This window comes from Limanda limanda, chromosome 6, assembly GCF_963576545.1.
Source record: "Limanda limanda chromosome 6, fLimLim1.1, whole genome shotgun sequence".
Lineage (NCBI taxonomy): Eukaryota > Metazoa > Chordata > Actinopteri > Pleuronectiformes > Pleuronectidae > Limanda > Limanda limanda.
In genome coordinates this window covers 1,947,695-1,975,081 of record NC_083641.1, presented here as the reverse complement: position 1 = coordinate 1,975,081, position 27,387 = coordinate 1,947,695, and the positions used below count along the sequence as shown (strand labels likewise).

At 40.5% G+C, this 27,387-nt stretch overlaps 1 protein-coding gene across 1 annotated transcript in view; it reads right to left on the bottom strand.

Annotated features, from left to right (window-relative positions):
- clcn2c (chloride channel 2c) overlaps positions 1–27,387 on the bottom strand; it is a 148,307-nt gene that overhangs the window by 104,428 nt on the left and 16,492 nt on the right. The window contains exon 2 of the mRNA XM_061073190.1: positions 1,017–1,167. Coding sequence (XP_060929173.1) covers positions 1,017–1,167 — 151 coding nt within the window. The remainder of the gene's footprint in view (positions 1–1,016; positions 1,168–27,387) is intronic.

The window sequence follows — 27,387 nt, the reverse complement described above, 5'->3', positions numbered from 1 at the left end:
AACCTAAACCTAATAGTTACCCCTGCAGCTTAGTCATCTCCAAAGACCATTAGGATGAAGATCATTTTCCTGTTTGTGGACATTATTGTCTTTTTCCACTTCAGGAATCTTTTAAATATTTTACAACATATATCTGTCTATCCAAGTTCTTAAAATGTCAATACGGCCAAGATTTTGAGTGCGCCCTGACCACAACTCACAAAAACCACTGTCTCATATGAGAGCTGTCTGGTGGTTTGGTCCATAACAAGTGTTTCTGCTAGTTCCAATCCAGCTGTAATTCACCCGTCCAGCATCCAAATGGCAATGCACTTGCACCCATCGCGGGTGCGTTGGTGTTTAAAGAAGGTGTGGTTAGGTGCATTGTTAGTTCACATGCTATCTTAAGACAGTGGATAGTGATTGAGCTTTTGACCCACAAAAACTTGGACGGGGCAGAATTTCACTGTTATTTTAAACGTGCATTATCAGGGTGGAAGTATGGTGGCTTTACTCCTCCTACAGCAGCTCCAGGTTCAGTTCCGATCCTGCCCTTTACTTCACATATTGTGTCATGATCCAGCTCTGTGGCAGCCCTCCCGCCACACCACCTCGACGACCTCACCAGCGATAACCAGCAACAGAGACTGTACTCAAATTCTGCCTCTCAAATTACATTAAAACTTAATAATTGCTGCCAGTGGTCTAGGTTGTGTGTTGGGGTCCAAATCTTGATCCGCTCATAACATTTTCCCAATTCTATTCTCCCATTTTACATCTGAACTGTCATGTCAAATAAATGTGAAATGCCCAAAAAGTATCTTTAAAAAGAAGTGTATATCTAGATAATAAGTACCTTCACAGGCGGTTGAACAAAGGGTGTACACTCTTGTTGTTACACAAAACTTACAAACAGATATAATAATAGCGATTCTTATGGGGAATGCACATCTGTCTTTTAAAGAGAATAAGGATGTTCTGATTGGCTTATTACATGCTACACTCAGAAAACTTGGTCTAGTAAGTTTGACACTTACTGCGACACTTGGCACAGCGTCCCTTGTCGTACTCCAGCAGGTCCAGAGTCCGGCTTCGATCGCTGACCGATCGCCTCTGCCCGCTCTCCCTCAGCCGAGCAGCCTCCTCTTTGGCGTACACCCCGAGCTCCTGGGTGTAGCGCCCATACATCTGTAGACAGACACAGAACATTAGCTTAGGAATTCAATGCAAACACAAAAGCCAACAAGGGGACTGTAATTGTACATCTTAACAGGGAGAAGCCATTTTTGCAGATTCAATTCGATTTTTGACCTGAAAATCTTCAGACAAAAACACACTCTGGTTTGTGTAGATTTATTTAAGGGTGTAAGTGCACAATGCATTGCTGTTGGCTTTGGTCAAACTAATAATGACCTGAAGGACCTCCGCAACATCAGGGCCCTATTGAGGCTTTCAGGTCAGAGGTCAGTGCACAGGTCAGTGTGAAGGGAATACCTTCAGAACTTTTATCCTAAAATGAACTCTTGAGAAAGAAAAATCATTTCCTGTAAGGAAACACACACACCCCTTACACATGCACACCAAAATCGGATAACACACACATACACATAAAAAAGACGTCAAGTCAGCAGTCCAACAGACAGGAAGCTCTTAGTTTTGTACACAGCCCAGACACGAGGTCCCCTCCCATAATGCTCCTGGGGGGTGGACAGGAACAGGCACTAATGATTTCCTCTTGGCCACCCGTCATAACACAGAAAGCTAATCAAGGTCATCAGGGATGATTTCAGCTGTTCAAGAGTTGTTGCTGAGAAAATGTTGGATTTATAAGTAATAACAATCAAACATTATCGTTATCATGAAGAACTCATCCGATGTAAAAGTCACAAAATGGTCTGACTGTGGCCCTATAGAAGCTACAATAGATTTTTGGCCAATAAATACCAAGTCAGAATGTCTACAGGCATTTATTTTCTGAGATTCCACATTTCCTTGGGATTGTAAGAAAAAAACATTATGGATATACGTCAATAAGTACCAGAACACTTTTTAAGCAATTCCGGAAAACCCCAGTTTAACAGTTCTGCAAAACTGATCCAGCTGTGAAAGTGTTTTTCACATAATTAGTTTAAATCTCTGAGATTACATCTTATTAGTCTTCAAATATCAACCCTGTGGTGCAGAGCTGAATTAAAGGGCTAATTCTGCCTCATGCTGTGGCCTCTTTCCCACTGTAAAAATGTAATCAAAATTGAGCTGACTTTCCCTTTAATTTTCTCAAAGTTCCTGTGTGAATGTATGAGTGAGTGTAGAGAGAGGTTTACCCCAAAGTGAATTTGGAGAATCACTACACTCTTAACATACATACAAACAACGGTACTTCCCATTTTACATTTAAGACAGAAACGGCTGCATTTACACAGAGAGGGTATATGTACATTAACATTTTGGTTCCAATAACAAAATGGATTTATTTAATTTCCATGCATGTCAGGATAAAATAAACACTTGAGGCAGTCATACATTTCTTGGAATGTGTTCGCAATGGCCTGATTGAAAAAAAGCACATGGATGTGCTTGTCACCTTGTAAACAACGTCCATCATGCATACAAACAGGAGGCCCGCTGGCTTCTTTTTGTCACGCGCACACGCACGCGCACGCGCGCGCGCACGCGCACGCGCACGCGCACACGCACACGCACACGCACACGCACACGCACACGCACACGCACACGCACACGCACACGCACACGCACACGCACACGCACACACACACACACACACACACACACACACACACACACACACACACACACACACACACAGAGGTCAGTGTGGACTATAAAAACTTGTGTGTTCAAAGCTGTTTTATTGGGGTCGATGATCACAGCAGGTTGAGCGGCAGCAGAACAATATTTCAAATTGTAGAACTGTCAGTCAGAACACAGGATCAAGGACATTCACTTTGAAAAAGGCAGGTAGCCATTTACAGAAAGGTTTAAGTCATGTTTGACAAGGCCTCCTCACAACCATACTGTGAAAAGGTCGACAACTTCTGTGTCCTACCACATCCTTGCGTTTTGTATTCTGTCCATATCAAACATGATTGGTATTTGAAAAACCTCTACAACTATGTCACTAGGGTCAGTCAAATTCTGGCAGTCGCTGGTATCAGCAATAGTATCAGCAAGAGTAGTGGCTTCTTTAAATGGCTCAGACATCCAGCAGACATGATTCATCTACATTAAACAAGGGCCCCACAATATTTTTGAAAATGTGTCATGAACAATAAAAGGAAATGTCTCTATTTCAGAACTCAACATGCTTGTGACAGGATTAAACAGTGTTTTAAATCCCATACCGATGAGAGATTCAGGAGCACTGTGTCCAACGATTTCCTGAACTCTGACTCACTTTAGTTACACAGGTGTACACAGATTAAGACTTGGGATTTTGGTTTGTCTGGCATGCTGTCTTTTTTCTTCACATAACTCATTGTTTTGATTTTTGCACAACCACATAGCCACCAAAGAGAAATGCTCCAAAAATGTATCCAGATATTAACATTCATGAAATATTCATAATCCTTCATCCACCAACGCTTCCCCTGTCTGAAAACAGGAATATTTTCATCCCATCATTTAGTGTGGCCCATTCATAAGAGGTATACACTTATTTTGTGGCCACACGAGAGAGCTTTACAGTTAAGAAGTGATTGGAAGCATAAAGCACCATAAGACTAACTGAACATTGGTCTCACCCAGTTAGGCAGCAACATTTTTAATTTGAAAACCTGGGAAGGGAAAATTGTAAAATCGGAACAGCGTATCAAAGTCAGATAAGTGTCCATCTGCCTCTCATAGGTTTTCCATTAGAAACGTGCCTAAAGCCAAACAACAAGTTTCTAATGTTTCACCTAGACCAGTCTGCATAATTCTAGTGTTTCAGTTCACTTTTCCTGTGCATACATGTTATTGTTGATTTGTGCATATCTAATATCACACTCTACTGCTTTACAAGATCATGTGCTGCTGTTCATTGTGCACTAAACCTCATATATTTAATATTTGTTTTGCTAATGTGGACAACTCTCTGCCCTCTTCCTAATGGTTTGGATGAAGGAAAATCATTTGTAATTAGGCAACAAATACAATCATGGACGACAGCGAATGTGACAAAGAACACAGGGTAATTCTGAACAGGAGAACGACCAGTCAAGATAAAACAAGGAACTTGGACCAACGATGCTGGCTGTTTTAGTTGCATGAACGTGAGATCCCAACGTAAAAATGTTGCAGAAGACATTTAGAGATTGGGTGTTCACTGTTTTTTACTCGTTAATTACGTGAATAATATATATAACAATTATTTGATTCAAGGGGCAATGCAAGTAAAACTGAAGGTCATTAAATGTTTTTTGTGTAGACTTGCCAAAACACATTAAACTAATATCCTCCCTTGTTTTCCTGCAGTAAGCTTAACCAAATTTTTAAGCACAAACTTAACATTATATTAGTGGTTTTGCATTGGTTAGCAGTGATATAGCTCTTATTAAGAAATAGCTGAACAGAATAAAAAACGTTTTAAAAAGAAGCTTTATTGTTAACCGCTGTTCTTAAAATGTGTAACTGGTTCCAATTTAAGAGCATTTCTTAATTATAAAACTTTAATTGTTAGAAAACATTAATTGATTGATAAAATACCTCACAAGACCCATTACAAAAGTTCAGTATAAGAGTAGAAAAGGAATGAACACAGACAATGGAAAAAAGAGGGAAAATCTGCAAAGGAAACTTTGAAAAGCGATTTGTGGTTTCTGACATTAAATTCCAACCACAATTCTACCCAAGATGCCATTCTACATGGCATTCTTGGCCACATTAATGATTGCCAACCCTAAGTTTAATTAAATAAGGAGACTTCAAACATATTGGAAGCCAGAAGACCCAAAAAACAAGGGAGTAGAAATAGACCTTCTCAGATGTACCCCCTTAAAACTGGCATTTGAGCAGAGGAAGAAAACAAACAGAACCATCCAGAATAAAGACATTACTGGTTGAAAGCCTATCATTATGTTCAGCATAGTCAGAGCAGGCACTCAGCAGAGGCTGCCAGCCTTGGCTAATTGAACCCAGATGAACGAGCTGTCCTGGACTCATTGTACTGGCTGCTGGGGTATGGATCACAAAAACTTTAAGCATCAGGGTATAAGGTCACTGGGAAAGACCAAGACAGATGATGTAGCGCAATCCAATCAGAGCTGTCATTTGTTTCCAGCCTATAATTTCATCATAAATATTTAACATGGCTGAAAGAACACAGTTCAAAGACTAACTGACTAACATGCAATTAAAAAGTGACAGACACCATAAATATGCCTCAATGGTCAACTGACCTTGTTTAATGACACTCCAAACAGGCAAGATAACAGGTGAGATAAAGGTGGAGAAAAGTCCAGACTCTGTCCTTGAGCTTTTTTTATGCAATCAAGGCTTCTAGAAATTCCAAAAAGGGTCATTTGGAGAAGGTGAACAGGAAAATCCACCTATAATGTCCTCTTCTTTGTGGTTGATAATAGACAAAGCAATTGAGAGACTGAAATAAATACCATAGGGCTGTAACTTTCGAACCTGTCACTAGTTCCTATTAAACCTCATGATCCAGAAGGAGGAATTCACTATCAGCTATTGCATATCCTCTTGATCCACCAGGTGTAGCGAGTCAGTACTGTTACTTTGTTTTGCTACAAAAATGGAGGACGCTGGACAGCAAAGTCGTCCTGAGCGGACAATCACAAACCAAAGAAGTGGCTTTAGCTTGTGGAAGTATCAACTTCTACATTGTAGACATCAAAGTGAAGAACATGGGCAAAGAGTACTTCCTAAGAGTCAGGAAAATTCCACCTTAATTTCAATGGAAATTTATAGATTATTCAGTTCAATATTCTTTCCTATTCTTGTGGGGACGCATCTGCAGCTCGTTCTGTGGGTTCAGGTATTCTGTTTCCTCATTTGGGGTCCCCAATATGCTCAGCCTGATTTGCATGTAACTAGGCTCTGAACCACACACTATGTCACGCAACACACACACACACACACACACACACACACACACATAGCAAGAGCTGGTAACAGTCCAAGAAGTCAACCCCAAATGACCAGGAGCCTCACCACTCTCACCCGGCATGCCACTACTCACTCAGCTAATGAGCTCCCTGACAGTCTGTGTGTTTGTGTGTGTGTGTGTGTGCGTGCGTGCGTGCGTGCGTGCGTGCGTGTAGTGGAAATGGAAAACAGTCATTGATTTTCACTCAGAGATTGAGGGTGGTGCACTTAAAGGAGACAAAAAGCAGATAAGCTGGTGCCCTTTCTTGCCTGTCAACATTCTTTTTCAAAACGCCCATTCACATAATAATGGTTCTACAGTTCAGTTGTTTTTATGGGGTGAGTTCAAGTTTGTCAGGAAGGAAGAACAGAACAGTTAAAAAAAAAAAAAAATTGCAGTTCATCTGAAGGAAGGACTGTGAGCGAAGTCCAGGCAGAGAGGGTGAAGAGAGAGACTGTGTGGACAGGGGAAGGAATTTGATCGTGTAAAGACATCTTCGACCGAAACAAGGATAAAGCTTGTGTAGGAAATAAATTGTTTCCTGTAAACATTTTTGGTGACTTTTAGAGGAAATCCTAATCAACCACAGCGCAGCTTAAAAAATGTTAACTGTTAATAACAGTAGTGAGTGTAAGGCTGTTATGAATACCATTTTTGGGGCATTAAGTTATAATACTCAACAGTTAAAATAAAATGTGTTTGTCTGAGAGGAATACTGCATAATGACTAATGGGGGATCACTACTTATTTCATGGCTCATTGGCATTCATGAGTATATTAATATATATTTTTTTAATATTTGGAGGTAGATTAACACAATAGTCAATAGTAATTATACAGATACTGGATGTTGTTCATTTCACATGTTCTGTGCTACAGGAAATATGAATTATTTCTGACAAATTAAACCAAGTTTAAAACACTATAAAAACCAAATGAGCTATCATATATTATTATAATATATTATTGTTACCTAAATATTTTATGTTGAATTTATTCATTTCACCAGTGGGAAAGTTTGCTCTTCAGATCATTCTCAAGAGTAAGTGTAAGTCTGACAAGCCAACATGAACAGCAGGAGTGTGTTTGTTGAATTGATTCATAACCAGAACGAAAAGGAGAAAGGCTGAAGGAGTGAGGTGTGAACGAATGTACAGTAAATACAGATTTCCCAATATTCCTGTGGGGCACCTCAGGGGGCTAAGTGGGAGTCTTGTGTGCTTGTGCCAGGCTGCCATGCCAACCCTCTGGGGCTCTCCCTGACCCAGAGCCGGACAAATAGATGGAAGAAAAGAGGGAAGAATGGTTGACAGAAAAATAAGAGGCAGGAAAAAACGGCAGGAGGTGTCTGAAGAAAGCAGCGTGGCAGTGATGGACAGACCACAAAGAAAGGTGCAGAAAGAGGAAAGGAAAAGAGAATGGGTTAATGTGCGTGTGGGGGGGGGAGTAAGGAAGTTTGGCCCCAAATACAGAATGCATCCGACAATGTGAGCTGAATTTAGATTTGAACTGTGCATGCCGGAGGAGGGAGGAGAGAGAAAAGGAAGGAGGGAGAGAGAAGAATGAAAAAGTGCAGCTGTGAGTACTGTAGGAATGGCTGGTGATTAATGATGGAGGCCTCACAACTGTCTAATGTTAGTGCGACAAGGAGAGCAAAGACACACAGTGTGTTACAGTACATGTACACTAAGGCTCACAATAAAGTAACTAAGTATGTATAGCTGCCTGTTCAACAAGGTCCCCAGCTTGTACAACTTGCATATTAATTGTGTTGCAGAGTTTCAGTTACATTAAGGTGATTATTTAGTGTGGAACTAAGCACAAACGCCCCCTTCACACCGAAACTCACCCACAGTGACTTCTTCCCACCCATCTCTCTTTCTTCAGTCACACAGATGAGCACTGATGCTGGACTGAGAGACAGTATAAATCCCCCCCCCCCTCTCTCTTTATCCCTCCCTTTCTTCATTTGCTGCCTCGTTCTCTCGCTCCAAAAATCAGCCCTAACGGCAGGCTGGCAGCTGCACATTGATATTGGAGCCACGTCTTGACTACTTCCACAAGGATGAGCAACAGATCCGGCAAAGCACCAATATTCACCTGTGGACGGGGTCTGTTTGTATGTGTGTTTGTGTATCTCTTTGTCAGTAAGTGCGAGCAGCAGGTGCACTCTTCTGCTGCCTCATTAAGAAAACCCATATTTACTTGGGCACATTGAGCTCTGCTGGCAAACTGCTCTCCTTCTCTTTCCAATTACTTTGCTTCCACCCCTCTGTGTCCTTCCTTCAAAAGTGTGAAGCCACATGTGGTTTTGAAGGCCAATGCTAACACTGATTTGTTTTTGAAGCTGCCTTCAGTCAATATATTTGTGGCATAACTGCATAGGGAATAAAGAATCCACCAGATCATTTCCTCCTGACTCCTGGCTTTAGAAACAAGGCTTTGCAAAGGTAAAACAGACGATCTTCTCCGACCTCCCCTACTAGTCACTTCTGTGCATTGGTTGTGATTGGATACGAGTGTGATTGGACACATACCCACACATTCAACAGGCAGCACCTGCTGCTGTGGCAGCGTGTGGGATTGGACAGGGAGAATCAAGTATTATCAACGCAACTTTACTGTTTCTGTTCGCCTCCTCCTGAGCAGCTGATAATATAGGCAGAGCAGCTCAATAACTACCCAGAAGATCAACCTAGCTCCTCCTCCCCTGTACCAAACTGTCCTTGGGATAGTCACTGAACCCCAAATTGCCCCCAATTACTACTTGCATACAAGTGATGTATGATAACTGGTGTACATAGATGCACTGTATGAATGTGAGGGTGAATGAGTGAATGGCTCATTCACCCTCATTCAACTACTTTGAAGTGTATAAATTAGGGGTGCAGCGATTAGTCGACAAAAATCGATGACAGGAATAGTCGCCGACGAATTTACTCGTCGATGATTCGTTGGTTACGTCATAACACGTGTTTTTCGTGCCGTGCAGTTGAACTAAACGTCGTTTTATCGGAGGTGCTGATGAAGGCAGCTGAGGAGTGAGCCATCTCGCTTCCTTCCTATCTCTGAAAGTCGCGCATGTGCAATAGCGTCAAAACACTGTCCAATGGCGTCCTCCGCTGCAGCAGCATCGCGCACCAGAAAGTAAAAAGTTCTGGAGAACTTCACCCGTAACAGCCCGAAAAAAACTACCTGCAGTATTTGTACAGAGGACCTGCTCTCCAAGGACACATGCATGTGAGGAGGAGGCACGTGTGACTTCGTAACGGAGACGATGTGGACTCACCTCTGTCAGACGTTATATATAAACGTATATACCTGTGTGCAGGATTCTAGCATCAATTACAAAAATATGGTTTAAACTTTTTATTAACGAGTTAAAAAGCGTTATGTTATCCTATTGCCTGACAAACGTCTTTTTTTAATCACAATTATTTAGTCAGAAGAAGACTGTAGTTTCGTTTGTTGATGTTTTTATTGCTGTTACTTTCCCTGTCATTTTTGTTAACAGGAAAAATGAATACTTGATTTTTAATTTATTTGTTTTATTAGCACTTTGCCTGTCCTTGCTTTTAAATGGACAAAAACTTGATTTGTCTTTGCTTTTGTGTCAACAGTACCCTTATATGAAACAAAGTTTATTAAAAGACATTTTTTTTAATGAAGTATCAATATTTATTGCCTTTATTTTCAGTCATCACATGCCTCGAACAACCTCAAGCTAAATTTAAAAGCTGCTTGCTAAATAAGAGCTATTGAGAATTTGTGTCATTCATAATCCGATTAGTCGATTAATCGTTTCAATAATCGGTGACTAATCGACTATCAGAATAGTCGTTAGTTGCAGCCCTAGTATAAATATAGACCATTTACCGCTGGTTTACTCCTGCTGCTGCTGTATGTACACTGTTATATTAAGAGTTTATTTCAGCTGCATAAAAAAAAGGTAAAAAAAAGGAAAATAAATGAATGGAGTCAATGTCAACAAACCCACACATCAACACTGGTAGTAGCATAATGCAGGGCTGTTATATCCACAGGCACCGCAGTTAATCTGCAAATAGGGTAGGTGGCATCACAGAAATGAACACTGATTAATAGTGGCTGGGTGGTAACTACACTGGGGGTGAATTGATACATTATTAATGAGGAAATTATTTATAACATTCTCAGCTACAGTCCACTACTACTGCCGCATTTCAGCTTATTTTTCATTTGACAAATTACTGACTAATAAGTATAAGAAATACAGACACCAACATGGGTTATCAGGGGCAGAAGGCTGCATACATCCAAATTATTTCAGGTAATTTCACTATAAAGCACAGTCTCATTCAGATTACAGCTTGTCAAGACTGTACATTATACCTGGTGTGAATGTGTTTCTTGTGTCAAAGTTGTTTGACTTTTGGAATAAAAAAAAATCCATTTAAGTCACATCATGAAATGCTTTTATGTGGATCACAGGCTGACAAAGACTTAATAGAAGGGTTTTACACTGCCGATAAAAATAAGAGATGAAAACAACAACAAAAGCAAACTAGTCAGTGAGATCCCAGGGGTTGTGTACTAAAATCAGGTGCTAGTCCTACAATGAAGTTAACTACTGAACTAAAACACAACATAGATGGCGTAGCCTACCCTCTGTGCCTGAGCTCTGTACTGAAATACTCATCCTGCTTACAGGCATCATAAACATCACTGTGCATGCTCAGTCAACATTACGTTTAACTCTGGTGGCAACACACTCTTTACATTGCTCTGGCAGCATGTAACGTTAGCCTGCAGTTAAACTCGACACAACAACCAAATGCCTGAAGTTAAATGGTGGAAATTGTGGCTGTATTTCATGCACCAGGATGTACAGCAGATGTTTGAAAACAGCTGGAGTATATTTATGTACTAGGCACTGACTTATTTAGTGATAAATTATGCAGCTGGGTTTTATTCATCATGTTAATGTAACCTAAAAAGTTTTGCACTTATAAATACATATATTTGTATATTTAATTTAAGTACACTTTCAACTGTTGCCAGTTTGTATGTGAAATTTCAGTTTACTTTTGCAATAAAAAAGGTGTTCTTTTTCATTGAACATCCTCATGTCTATTTTTTAAAGTTTTTGGGGGAGTCAGAATGAGGACACTGGAATGAGCAGTGAGGGTGTCATGCAGGTAGAGGAACAGTTCTCCTGGACAGATTCCCATTAGGGGAATTGTTCAGGTGACACGTTTGACAGCAGTGTACTGTGACTCAAACCACCCTGAGCTCAACATAGTAGACGTTCAAAGACTCGCATCATGACTTGCAGAGCAGGAAACAGCAGGAAAATCCTCCCCCGCTGCTCTGTGGCTGTTTTGACAGTTTGACATTAATACCAGTTTGTGGGATTTATAAACAGCAGCACAAGAGTCTAAAGGAGCCAAGTACAGGTAATCTATTAAATGCTGCATCATGTATTATAACTTTTTCCAGTGGCTTGTAAAACTACTTGTAATTAACCTGCTGACACAAACCACCACAGCAATTATTACAACACTAACAAAAGGCTTGTGAGCCTCATTTATGCAGCCTTTACATATTAAAAGAAAAAGACCTGTTTCAAAGCATGTAACCATCACTCCCCTAGTTCAATAAGTCCTTTGTGATGGCATTGTTATTCTGCTACCACAAAAGGGCTGGATAGAGTCTAGATTTTCTGACAACAAACATGGCAGTGGTTGAGGAAGTTCTCCTTCCAGCTGTTTTGGCAAAGTAACATTATGACGCCTGTATTTTCATACTAGCAAAATCCATCCTCCAAATGTTCCCCCATTGTTAAAAATGGCTTTCTTGTGTCCTATGGTCGTCTTGCATAAACTATTTGCCACACCTCCCCCCACCAATACTGGTAGTACTGTAACTTTTCATCTGCATCAAGTTTTGGTCATATACGAAAGAATTGAACGCAGAAAAGAGATGTATCTAACTTTGACCATCATTTTGCCTTCATACAGTTCAAACCACAGGGGACACTAGGTAGAGAACATAAACCAAAGCGTTACATTAAGAAGTCTGTTCATAAATAGTCTAATAATAATAATAACCAATTGTTATATTTTTCATGCAGGGTCCAAAGTTAGCACTGGTCATTCGCCTACATTGGGGGAAAATCTGTTAATCAACATTGGTTTGTTACTGAAATTAGCTGAATTCCATTCCATCCTCTCATCACTACAACACATCCGAGTTGTTGATTATTACTCTTGGTTGAGCCTCACTGTCTGATGTCTTCTAGTTCGACACTAGAGTCGGGACTATGACTTAATGGGAATGTTTCAGGATGAGATGGAAACAACATGATGATAATAAACTGCTGGATGTAGAATGAGGAGGCGCAGCATACGATGCATTTTCTCCCCAAATAATAGCAGCAAAACTATGATGAAGTGATGCAACAGTCAGGCAACAGACAATGTAGACCCAGTGAGAAATGGGTGAGACTGGAGGAGGAAAGGAGAGAGACAAAAGACATTTCTGCACAATGGCTTCCAGTGTTCTTCACCATCTCTCTGTCACTTTTTGCCTCTCACACGTGCTTAGTTGGGACGTGGGAAGGCACCAAAGGCACCACCATGGCACTGCCCTGTACACACACGCAATCACACACACACAAACACATACACACAAACACATTCACACACGAGGGCTAGGGACACACTGTCCAGCGAACTTATCACTGACAACTGACTGAGAAAACACAGCTGTGACAATAACTGGCCAGAGAACATGATGGGTAGAAGACTGTAAGACAGAGAGAGGGACAGAAAGGTAGAACAACAGAGAGAAATACAGAGAGAAGCAAAACCAGAGAGACACCAAGGGAAGTCAGAGAGAGAGAGAGACAATACACAAGACAAAACTGAGAAAAGAGAGAGAAAGTAGAAAGACATGGAATGATTCAACAAGTGCTGCGATTGTGAACTCTCAAGAGCTGGAGGTGCAGAGAGCATGAGAAAACATTATGCAGAGAGTGAGCGAGATCGAAATATGAGAGTCGTCAAATAAACAGAACTACAGAGTGTGGGAAGGAAAGAACATTTCCGGGAGCGCATTAGAAAGTCAGACAGACCCAGGTGTGAAGAAAATAATAGAAAAAGAGAGAATCATTGAAGACTCAAAAGATCTGTGACTGCAATGTGTCTCTCTCACTCTCACACGTACACACACGCTCTTAAGGCTCACAGCAAGAGGATGAAGAGGGGGAGGGCCACAGTTTAGTGCCAGGCGGGCCAGTATAGTGTCAATATCTGTAATGGAATAAAGGCTGCCTCAGACAGTATCCAATCAACCAATACAGTGTGTGTGTGTGTGTGTGTGTGTGTGTGTGTGTGTGTGTGTGTGTGTGTGTGTGTGTGTGTGTGTGTGTGTGTGTGTGTGTGTGTGTGTGTGTGACAAACCTGCAGCCACGAGCATAGAGCAGCACTGCACACCACCACCCACCAGCTGTGTACCCCGTCACCTATTATTTTAGTAAGACTCCCTTCACTTCTCTCAAGAAAAGAAAGAAGGAAACAAAGAAGAAGAAGGATGCAAAGAGGATGGCGAAAAAGCATTACAAGAAAGCAAAGATGGAGATACTTCAGCCAAAAAACTTTAATATTCTGGGATAAGACGTCATATAGATTTTATATCTCCAGAAAACAGATAATGGGTCACAGGAAATGTGTATAAGGGACGTGCTAATAGAATTTGAATGAGGATGGAACTCTGCACAATGGACCCAACAACGATACTGTCAGCTGACTCAGCACAGAGATTCTAAGTGTTGTTTGCAATGCAACACATTCCTTAGCTTTATCACACTGGAGATAAGCTCAATCAATTTTACCCACCAACTCTCTCAAACACCCACACACAGACACACAAAAGACAATAAGAGCAGCTTTTGTGACAACATCCACTTATAAAATCCCTTCATACCTGAGGCAATCTACACATATTGATCTGGCATCAGTGTTGCATGGCCTTGGGAAAATAATTTTGGGAAGGCCCCAACCAATCCCTCAATCTCTCAAATAATCACTGAGCTAAAGAGCTTGGACAGGCGACAGTGAAAATGCTCCACTCTGATGCCTTAGTAAATCCACTTAGTGGATCAATTCAGTGCATTTTGAGATGACTAAAAAAAAAAGAAAAAAGAGAGGATGGCATCTGCTTTATCAGTGTGACGCATTTCAGCACTTTCTGAGAGAGGAAAAACAAAAGATGTCTGTCTCTTGATTACAATGATAGGGATTCTGCACCTTGCTCTGAATTGTGCAAGTGCAAATAAAAGGTTTTACTGGTATAAGTTATTCAACACGGAAAATTAAATGTTTAATAAAAGTTGCCAAATATTTGTGACAATGTTCAACATCTATGTGTGACCATGATCATGCAAAAAAGAAATTCCTCAATTTAGGGAAGGAATAAGGAATATTTTTACCTGATGTAGTCTGTTATTGACAGGATGTTAAAAAAACTGAATGTATACACATATTCAATATATACACATAATGTGTATATGCCTATACAATATTTCTGTCAAAGCTCTATTTAATTGAACATGACTAGGGCTGTAATAGTAAGTAAGATAGCTAATGGTATGAAAATGCTTAAATTCAATATTCTCCTAAAAATAAAAGGAACAAATCTGTCCTTGTCAAAACCAATGTTATTGTCACACTCTGATGGATATATAAGCCCAATGGTGCCAAAAACATTCCCCGGAAATACTTAAGGTCATGACATGAGGAAAAATCAGATACGCTGAGATAATTATCAAACCAGCTTAGAGAAATATTTCGAAACAGCACAAGACAGGATCCTGAATAATTAGTTGTTTGTATCCAAAAAATCATTGGTGAAGTGCTCTGTCCCTTCAGGGGCTGTTGTGATCACAGGAGTCAATTTAAAGGAGCAGCTGAGGTGGAATACGTGACTGAAGTGGTCAAAGATGAGGGGTCACCAATAGTGTCGCAAAAGGTCAGAATGCTGCAGCTGTCTACGGTCAGAGTGAAGCAGGATAATAACTAAAGTGGTTCAGTAACACAGCAGTTATGTAACTGAAACCACTTTGAGGAAAATACCATTCACTCACTTCAGTTCACCGGACACATAACAAATGAAACATGTGTACAATAATACATTTTGTTACATGATAAAGATGTAGGTAAAGTTGGGTCGGTAAAGTGAACTCACAGTTTTAGCTTCTACTCTCACAAAATTGTGAACATCAACATAACCAATAACAAAACAATGACTCAATAATCAATAAACATTACTATCCGTTAATCTGCACTGCAAAAATCCTCTACTGGGAATTGGTTTGTTTGTCTATGTGTTTATAATTAACCATTTAGTGTGGGCCGAGGGCTGTACGCTCTAGCAAGGAGCCATCTCTGCATTCCTGGGACATTGGTACCATATTAGGGGGGTTCCTTCACCATGGGTCTTATGTGAGCAAACAAGACTAAAAAACAGGAGACCAGCTGTCTATATGCTGACTGAAGTTTTCATTTTGTTAACCTGTGGGTTGATTCTGAGGATGGTTTTTGAGTATTTGCCACTAGTGATGTCCCGAGAACCGATACATCGCTACCATGTCACGGTACTCTTCTTTTTTTACAGTATGCTGCTGCAGGGACAAGCGGTGCCCTATCATGACATACAGCCCTGGCGCATGTCCGCGCTGCCCTGCTGACCTGCCTCGGCTGTTTTCTTACAGTCATGAGCTATAACCAATCATTTGCCTACATGCCACTGTTGAAGGTCAATGGGATATATTGTTTTTGTCTTTGCCTTTGTCTTTTGCCGTGGTATCGAAATGGGTACCGAGAATCGTGGAAATTTTGTGGAATCTATATCGACTCCAAAAATATTGGTAAAGTGACAACACTTTTTACTACCAATAATAATACCAATTGAAAATTAACTTGTTTATACCACTTCTAGAGCTGCTGTAAATAGTTGTAAGTTGTTGACTTGTAAAGAATGTTCTAAATGATTTCATTAATTGCCTGGTCTATAGAGGGCGTAGTTTGAAACGTCATCGGAGTTCTGAAGGATATTTCACTTTGGCAACTTTGGAATTAAGACGTTTAATATGCATAGCAGGCAAACAACAATTTAAGATAAAATAGTCATATTTTTAGTAGCCTTTTATGAACACCATTACCCTTAACACCTACATGGTAACAGGCTTCATAAAGCCTGACCTCAGTTCCCTATTGGAACCATTGGAAAACAGTGAATTCTAGTTTCTCACAGACACATATGATTTGATCAGATGTCCTGTTTTGTCCGAATCAACAGTCCAAAGACCCAAAACATTCTATTTCTATCAAGTAACATTAACTAAAGCAGTAAACTGTCAAAATAGTTACCGATTCATTTACTATTGCTCAAGTTGTCGCAGCTCTGAACATGCTTGCGTGTACTAAACCAAACAAACTGATGCATGGTGCTGAAAAAGTACCAAAACAAGAGCAGCTTCAATAAACTTTTATGGACGTCATTACTTTAGCAAGGCGAAAAAACATTAGGCCACAGTGTCCGGACAATATTCCTGTAATCCTGGAACAAACTTCCTCACAGAAACAGTCAGCTTTTATTGTACAGATTTCTTCACTATGCTGTGGGAGCTGCCTGGACTTACTGTCCATTCTCAGAGAATTACAGAGAGCTGGTCTCATCCTGATACAGGCTGAAGGATCTCATCTACAGAGGAGTCCATGATTTAAGGATGAAGTAAGATGACTGCTTGTCAAACTTCTGCTCTGTATGACCCCAGGTGCCTTCACTCCTGCTGCTTTTACTTGGAATCTTACACAATAACAAACCCTATCTCCATGAGGACTCTAACTGACATTATCGGTGTCTAGCCCCTTTCCCCAAGCATCACAACAGACCCTAAACCCTAAAACGCTAATCCCAATTCTAACCTAAACCCTTGAGGCTGTGAACACCGGCAAACATGTCTCCATTCCATAAAGAGCAACTCAAACTGGCCCTCCTAGAATATTTACATTCAAGTACACACACACATTCGCACACAAACACACTGAGATCCCAGTCAAATCTCCCACTGCTACTCCCCAGATCCGCGTGAATAATATTTGTCCATGTTACGTCACATACTAACCCCCTGTAGGCTGAGGCTCTGCCCTTAATAAAAGTCCTAAGATAGAAAAGTATTCTCTCTGTGATAGTGGATATTTTGTGCACTGAAGATATCCAGGGAATAATGTGTTCTAGTCTGAGCCTGTGCAGGGACGGGCTTCACTGCACACCCTATGATGATATCTCTATAGTAAGAAGGTTAGAGACATGCAGGAAGTTTGCAAAGGTTTGACTTTGGTTTTGAACTTGACTTTCCTTTGATTTTGACACAGTTGACAGTGGGGAATGGAACTTCAAACAGCAGTTTTCCATCAAACGCTGCGATCAAATAAAGAAACTTGCAAGTGTGCTTTAGCCCTGTAGCCTTTACATGACGAACCTAATGAACGCTAAGAAACCCTTGTTGACCTGCGGAGTAATGGGCCTCAGTAAACTGGATGATTTAAATTGTGATATCGATATCAACTGATATCCCTAACTTTAAATATAATATTGCCCAACACAACACAGGCCTTTTAACTATTTTCAGGTCGAGTGGGCGCTCTGTTTTCCTTTAAAACACGATTTGCACTTCAATTTCTGCCAACAGACACAGAGAAGATTTCCAGCCTCTTATCTGTTCAGCTGCTCTATCCTGCTTTCTGAGCAGAGATGATTAACTTTAAAACTGTTCGACTATGCTCCCACTGTATTGTACATGTTCACCTGCTATGCTCATTTCTTACACTGAACTGCCTACTTGTCACTGGGAGCAGATCATCTCCCAACCAGGAGGCAATTTAAGGTGTGAGTTTAAATTAATTTTTGGTTAACGATGCCCATCTATCTCATATCAAGTGGATGTCATAGGTAAAAAGGTTTTCAACAAAGACACACACACATCTAGATTAAGGATTTAATCAATTTCCTTTGATTTATCCAGCTCTCGCACAAAAGCCATTAGTTATTGCACTACTGATTGTTGCTGCTTCATCTGCATCTGAAGAGTGTGTGTTATAAAAGTGTGTGTGTGTTTAAACGTGTGTGTGTGTCTTCTAGCCGCACTGCGGGGAAATGTAAGTAAGCGATCACAGGCTCACAGCCACATATGTATAATGTTTGGTAAAAGTGAGAATGATTAATTGTCTGCAGCAAATTAATATGTAACGCATTTACCTTTGTGTGTGTGTGGTCATTGGAGACCTTGTACACACACGGTTAGTGGAGTTACCGTGTACCAACAGGTACAAGAGCAAATCAATGAATTTCACAAACAAATTAATACACAGACACATAGACAAAAACATTATTCACTGTTAAATTAACAAGCAGAGACATGCTGATTAAATAAAATGTAAGCTTGCTTCCACAAACACAACATCACTCACACAATGTTGCCAATAAATGTTGGCGACACTAGCGCCACACTGCCACCCATTGAAGCGGAAGTTTTGCATACAGTACAACTGGCCGTTTGAAGTATGTGATTCTCCAGCACGAAATCTTGTCAAATCACTAGCTCTGGCTAATGCTACAATAACATAAATGATCTCTTCTTCAACGCTCTAAATACTGTACATAACAGTGGCAGTATAGCGCTGCTGCTGTTGGAGTTTACCAGTTTTATCTGGGTAAAATATACTGGATTAAACAAAAAACAGCCTACATCAAGTTAAACAGTTAAACAGCCTTACATCAAACTGTGGCAGCAACAACTGGCACAGTTGCAAAATGACCACATATTGTTGTACATTTCTCAATAACATACGATCTCTAACTATCTTTGTTACTGTTGTTTCATGTGTGGTCACTAGTGACAGGTGGATTCAAAGGCCAAAGTGATTTTTCTATATGCGATAACCTGATTCATTGATGGAATAATTGATAGAATACTCGATTACTAAAATAATCGATGGCCTGAAACCCTACTTCTAATGTCAATGCATCTGCGGTTGCCAAAAAAACTGCTTTAAAAACACCACATAGAGCACTGAACATTGGCCTATTTGCAGTTTCACACAGCTTTACAATAAAAAAAGGAAAGGTTTCATGTCGTAAAAAACTATAATTGTGTGATATGCGTCTGTTGACTGGCAGGTTAACTTCTCTGTCTACAGAAATTGTTGCGCAAGTACAGTGAGATATTAAAACTTGCTAATCTCAATCGGCCGATGCACATTACAGAATGTGCTAAAGTGACCAATGTCCACATCCATATCACAGTGTGTGTGTGTGTGTGTGTGTGTGTGTGTGTGAGAGAGACATTGGACATAGAAATACTGCATCATCAGCAAGGTGCACCCAAGGTTGTGAGAGTATTTGTGCGTGTGTGAAATTGCACCTCATATCACAACCATGCATCTGAAAAATACTTATGTGTCTATGTGTGTGAGTGTATGTATCATAAGAAGCTGTCGGTGTGCATAAGTCACAGCTCTCACATGCCAGAGACTAGAGCAGTGCGCCATAGCATGGCCCTGCGGCACTGTATGGAAGCTAAACCCCATACGGTTTTCCTCTCTTTATACCTCCCTTTGCAGAGGGGAGGGAGACGACAGGAGGGGCAGAATAGCTGAGGCTTGGGCCAACTTGGTAGAGAGAGATGAATGTGTGCAAGCTCTCAACAAAGGCAGCAGGATGTGGGAGGACAAGCCAGCATGCACACTTATTGAGGGTGGATGGGATTGGGTGACGAATGGAGGGAATAGATGAAGGGATAAAAGCAAGAGGAGGCCAAACGAGAGCGATTGGGGGAAGGAGGAAGAATAAAAATAACATGTATTGATCCAACTTAAACAGTAATATAGTGCAGCAAAGGAGAAAAAGAAGGCAGCACCTGTCTTGAATTCAATTAAGCCTCACACTGGCCACCAGTCAGCATTTTACAAGTAATACATCACATACACCACAAATTCTAAACACAATCTCATGTGTCCTCTGTCTCACACACACCTACGCACACACACAAATAATGCCATTTGCCCCTGCATAACAACACAGTGAGTCAAACCCACTGGGGAGTTGTGCAGATGCACAAACGCTACAGACTGATTCCACTAACAGAGATTGAGCATTAGTCCAAAAACAGATCCCTCACATCCCTCCTCTTCATCATCGACAACACACACAAACAAACAAACACACACACAGAGCGTGACATCAAGCTAAATGGAAACCTTCATATCAGCTGTTAGTCTCACCTGGACAGGGAGGGAAAACACAGATGAAAAGGGTGAGGAACAAAGACGGAGGGAAGGCAATTTGAGATGCCTCCTACATTCTCATATCTGTTCTGCCGCTAAGATTGGGAACAGAAAACAGACAGAGAATAGAAGTGGCTATGGGAGAACCAGTACAACCGTATGTACTATACATACCTTCTTTTTTTTTTAACAACACCCACATGCAGTAAAAATAAATTGGTGATATCACTGGTACACTGTGAACAGAGAGACACAGAAAGAGTGGACCAAAAAGTACATAACATTGCTGGGTGGACATGATGACGCCTCTTCATGCCCACTGACTCCAACAAGGTACAGACCAGGTTGACGCTGCTCCTGTCCTCACAACTACCTTTTATAATTCTATCAATTACATAACAAGATTGTAAGTGGCTTTGGATAAAAGCATCAGCTAAATCAAATGTAATGTAATGTTATACTTTTGTATTAATGTTTAGTTAATAGTGTATCTTTACAGGTAAGAAAATGTCATGTGTTCATGTTAGAGCACTTGAGATCCTCTGTGAAACTGCAAGAGTAAGTGCAGCACCCAAATCAGGTTAAAAAACTCACATTTATCCACCAACGCATCTTTAGGCACAGACATTGAAAGACGTAGACAACCAGTTTGTTTGGCAGCTATTGGAAATTACCTTTTTATTCAGTTGTGCTACTGGTTGTGTTTAGGGGCAACTTTCACTGGGCTTCACAACCCCCATAGACTGTATAGGCAACACCTTTCATCTATTAAATGTATACATTTGTTTAATACTGGTGTCAACCTTTAAAATAGCATACAGGTTAGACTATAGTTAAATATATAAAATAATCAGACAAGTGGATCATCACATAAAAACATAACTTATGAGGTCTGACTGGGAATGACTATCACACTCAGTGTTTCCCATTTATTATGTAGACTGGTGGCCAGTCATATTCGAATGTATCAATGTATCCATTGCTGCATTGTACAGCTGTGAGCAATACTATTTGTAGCACGCTCGCTCAAGCACTATCGTCAATAAACTTACGATACTGTCCAGAGAGTCAGACTTCAGATGAATAGTATCATGCAAAGCAGTTCCTCTCACGCCACAAACTGTGTTGACCATGAGAGCGACATTGCACCTACAACCCCGCTACTGTCATAAGCTGTTTTCACAAATGACCTCCAGGTAAAATCTGGAGAATTGGCTAGAGTTTACCCGTAGTCTTTCTTCATCAAATCCTCGGCGTTATTCAGACGACAGTTGGAGCAGCTGGTTGCAGCGGAGAGAGGCAGGAAGTGACGTATTAAAGCCGCTGATCATTTTTACAGCACCCCAACACCGTCATTACTTCTAAACACCACAAACTCTCTTGACATCTTCATCAGTGTCATCCGCGTGTATAACTCAACCTATTCACTGGGTCAGGTGCTAGAAGCATCATCAGTCGCCTCCCCCCCCTCCAACTTGCATTGAATCCAGTGGGGACCCCCTGCTGTGTTCACACGACATCGACTTCTCCCCGATTTCTACAGACTTTATAGTAGGAGGCCAGGTAGAGAAAGATCGTAGATACTGCGCAGCACCTTACTCCAACATTTGCATTTACAGAGTCCAGTGCAGGTATGAAATGAGCAATAAATTGAATGAATTCCGTGGGAAAGGCCGTACTCAGTTCTCTCCACCAGCATTTCTTGTTTGTATCTCAAAGAATAGTAAAGTAAAAATATACTTATACTTATATACTCATACTATATAATATTAAAGAAGTAGTAAAATATGTCATGTTGACCAAAGACACCAGCAGTTTCTGTAAATGAACATTAATATATCGGTGTAGTCTGAAACCACCGTAATAAGTTAAATGGAAGAATCATTTTGTCATCCCTCTCCTTTCTCTTTTGTCCTCTTTATCCACCTGTGTCACTCACCCTCACCTGTTAAACCACCGTCTTTTGTTAAATGTCTTAGCTGGGTCACCCTAGGGTGGCATCAGGTGGCACTGCAGTCTATCTAGCACAATGGTCCTCATTCTCCCATAATGCACCCTTTCCTGTGTGAAACTGAGAACTGAGTGGATTACACCAACATGCCCACAGCTGTCACTGCAACACCAGTGGGTCCCCCCCCCCCCCCCCCAAATTACTTCACTGTCAGGTGTTGAGACTAACGGCATCTCATCAGCATCCAAGAACACAACCATTGCAGAAATGTCCACCCGTTATTTTGCCATAAATAAGCATTTGGAGTTGCTATGTCCTAAAAATATAAACTTCAAAGCCAAATTCAACCAATCTGGACACTTATGTTATTTATCAGTTCATTATTTCTTTATGTTAGAATGACTTGAGACTTGATCCCCTTCACTATCTCAACTTTACAAGTTGTCTCAAAACATAGTTTGCATATACTCAGGATCTTACACAAGAGTTGTTGCATGTGTGCTTAATTAAACCTGAAGGTGTAAATCGACAGCAGGCACCTCGGCAGATCTCTGGGAGACATCATTAGAAGTTAATTTTAAAAGGTTGAACTGTCGGTAAATGGGGTTTATAGCGGAATTACAGAATGTGCGCGTTGTGTTTTAACAGAAAATAGCTGCTAATCTGCCTTTTACAGTCCTGTACAAAATCTCTTAAATAAAATTAGTAGAAGAGCTTGTTCCATTGAAGTAAAAGGAATATATTAATCTACATTCAGCTGTCCAGCAACAAAATAAATGAAAACCATTGTGTTGGCAGAAAATTCTAAATTCTTTTGTCGTTTTGGGATGCCAGTTGTCTTTGAAAAAGGTTTAAGGCAGTGAGGGGGGAAGATGCTGAGAATAAATCAGTTGCTAATATGCAAGAGGTTTCACACACTCAGAATGTCTTCAATACACAGGGCCGGGCTTTGTGAAACACCCCCTCCAATAGGTTGGAGACTTGGGCTTCCCGGCTTTAACTGTTAGAATTATGCTTCAACAGATACAGTGGGATTTGAGATAAGAGGGCAGATATGAGGTGCCATGTACTTGCCAGGTAATAACACAATCTCACACACACACACTGGCTTTCAGCAGAGATTTGAATGCCAAATGTCTTCTCACCGTCCTGAACTCCCCCGATTCTGATCCTTGAAGCCAGATCCTGGAGGCAAACACACTTTATCCATTGTGTGCTTAAGCCAGACAGACAGGTTATAGATGAGCACATGATAACACTCTGCAGTATCTTGCTTTGGACCCATAGTACTGCCAATATTTTTTTCTTTGTCCACTAAATCGGTTTGCTGATTCTGAACCTGAAATCCGAAACAGGTGTTCTCACTACATAATTAGCAGTTTTGCACAGAACCTTTACGCTAAATGAATGGAGTATGCTGAGAGCTCTCTACCCGGGGAGAGATACCATGGAGGACAATATTTTTTGTAAAATTCCATGTTTATTTATGGCATCATTCTTTTTGAAAGGAGGCGTCCTGGTGGAAGCTGGTGAAGGCTGGTGGAACATGAGCAAAATGCATGACAAGCGCTAACTAGTTCTTATAGTGTCTTCCAACTTCCTTTCTGGAGAAATGAGCCACAGAGATAATCTGTCCAACAGACAATTACAGCTGTCACAGATGATGAGTTCCAAAAGACTGTGGTATTGGAGGAATTGTTTACGCAAGAACAATGTTAGTGAGAGAGGATTCTGGTTCAACTCGGTCAGCTGACCGACGGCCACTGGGGAAGTTGAGTTTTCTGCAGAAGCCAGATTTTGGAATGCAGCCAACGCCGTTACATTGCATGATGGTTATGAGCATTTCAGTTTCACTTTTGTTCATGCTAATGTCCAAGTGTAAAAACAACACATGTTGAGCTTTTGTAAAAATATGAATGGTTCAAAATGAGGTGAAGATTCACATCGCTCCCAAAGCACCTAAACCCACCAGAAGCTCTGAGAAAACCTTGAGATAGCATTACTGTGTTGCATCCAAACTCATTTGACTGTGTGATGTTGCAGTTTGATCAGATAAAGTAGATTCAAATGCTTGAAGTGTCAAGAACAAATCTACGAGCAAAATCAATGCATTTCAGTACATGATGAGACCAAGGTTCATCCCAATGAATAAACCATTAGAAATGCTAAGAGGCTACTAACATATTCTGACAAAATGGAACTTGTGAAGAAAGACAAAATACGCCTATTTAATAGCTAAGGAGCTCAGTGAATATTTCCACCGCTAACTTTACCGTACTCAGGTCCCTGATGACTGATCAGAACTAATTAGAAAAGGAAAATAAACTATTCAAATGGGATGCCGTTTCAGAGGCTTTCCTCCAAAGATCAACCGCAGTTTCTCCGGAGGAGGTGTATGTGTGAATGCAAATGTCCGCGTGAGAGCCTACAAACTTTCTGCTCCCTAGTATAAAGATCCCAGTGCACAGAATCCGATGTGAGCCAAAAACAGCGGATCTCTCACAGGGTTCACTGCAAATTCTAACAAGCGACAGAAGGAAAGAGAAACAAATCAAGAAAACAAAATTCAAATCTCTCTGGATAAAGAAGCGTAGTCATACACATAGAAGACACAGCATAGATGGGAAGAGAGTTTGTGGTGATAAGAGCCAACACCGTTGTCGATGAGATGTGAACAAAATCACATGATTTCCACGACCAGACAACCCACAGCCGAGTTGTGCATGTGTGAGAGACAAACTGGAGAAAAGTCCAAACTACATAGAAACTGTTGGAAACGTCTGGACACAATACTCTAGATCCTCCACAGGACTTGAAAACAGCTAGTGACCAGTAATCAGTTAGTTTGGTTCGTCTGTGGAACTGAACGACCAACATGAGTGAAACACCAAGTGGGTGAGGGAGCAGAAAGGAGAGAGGGAGGGGAATTGAAATTGATGGGTGAGAGAAGGATAAACTCCAGAACAAAGTACTTCACAATCCAGGCACAGACTCTGTGGAACTGGGACCAAATGGGCAGAGCTTCAAACAAACTGCAGGAGTGATGTTTAATGTGCATCTTTAATGGTGGTTTCTGCATGTGTATGGGGGGTGAGCGTGAAGCGGCGTTCAAAGGCACAGAGTCATTCTCCCAGTGGGAAAGAATGCTGTGGAATCTGTGTGCAAAAAAAGTAACGGCACAAAAACGTGTTAGGGTACAATACTAAAAATTATATTATAGGTCTGAGACTACAGCCAGAAACGGTATACGGTAAGATGCAAAGCACAACAAGATATAAGTTGAAGAGTACAGCCCCATTACAATGAGATGCTAAATTAATCACTTTTTCATTTTAAACCTGCAGGAAAAATAAAGACTTGAAGCGTGAAGTCTTTCTAAAATCTATTTCACAAGTAATATTTGCTCCATTATATTTACTGATGCTTTTGAAACACATTCATCACATGTCGGCAGAACCACCACCATCTATGTATTAATGAAGGAGAATTCGTGATAAACCCGGATAACGAACACTTTATGCTTTACACAAACCGCTGCTTGTTCAGTGGATAAATAAGACAGAGGATGTGTGTGTTTGTGTGTGTGTTTTAATCGCTTGTTGATGTGTAGAAGAAGGGCTCTTTTAATAGCTGAGCCATTAAAGTGAGCAGGCCAACTCTCAAACTTAATCTCTTCTTTTTCTCTCTGCTGTCACATCACATTACACAATCCATCTATTCAACATACACACATTTAGCGTAGCCTCACACACATACAGAAACTCACACACTTTCCATTAGTACAGCTCTCCTGTGAACTCTAGTTCCTGGAATGACTACATGGACTTGAAGAGGGAAAGTGACAAGAACAGCGGTTGGATTGGTCAGTGCATCCTCATGCCTGACATGCACACACACACACTTGGCAGATCTGTAAAATACAAACATTTTACACCATTTGTATCAGATAAATCATGTACATTTGTGAAGTGGATTACACTAATAACGTGCCAACATGTGCCAGATCTAAAGTAAAATAACATCACGTTCACTTTAAGATCTCATTCCAATTGACATCAGAAGAGTGTGTCTCACTTGGTTCCACTGATGCTGCTTTAAACAAGTTTAGCTGATCAAGAGTGTGAACAACAGTCAGTGAATGTAGATTAATTAAAGGTTTTGAAAATTAAAACCCTGTTAATAATAAATCAACATTAAAAGATTGTTATCTTTTACCTTGTTCTCAAATATTAGCATATCATTTTTGGGCTGGTGTTAATCTAAAGCTAACTAAATGAATCACAATCTGTGGTTTATGAGACATTGAACGACATTTGGTGTGTTTCATAGAGTTGCTATACAACAGAATATACCTTCAGTATTACTTTTTTAAAGCTAAAGTTCATTGTGCCTCACTTTTTAGTATCTATTTTATATGCTGATTTGACTATACTTTAAGTATAAAAATGTAGAATACAAAAAAAAGTACAATCTTAGTATACAAAAACAAGAAGGTCATATCAAAAACTGCTTTGATATGTTTAGAATACTTAGACTTCCACTTTTGCATACAGCAGTATTTATTGACACTAGTTTCTTGTGTTTGTGTTTGTGATATCATACAATCTCTTCTGACCTAAATGTTTTCGCTGGGATATTATCAGCATCTAATTTTAAAAACAGGATCCTTGCCAATACTTAAAACAAGATGCTCAGGGTAGACACACACAGTGGTTCTTTTAAGAACCATGATAAGCATAATTCCAGCCAAGTCACACTTAGTCCACAATATTTAATCAGGGGTGGAAGCTGTAGGTGAACTGATCTGAACTGGGCTGGAAAGCCTGATAGCAGGTGAGAAAATCAGTGAGACTGAAGCCATTTTCTCATGTGAACTGAAGTGTCTGTGAATCAGATCTGAAGATTATCCGGAGCTGCCCATTCCAACATTTGTAGAACCCAACATGAGATTGTGTCAGAGACGTTTTCACCTACAGGGCATATTCTGCTTGGTTATTTTAAGGCGTGGAGCCTGGGAGGAGTAG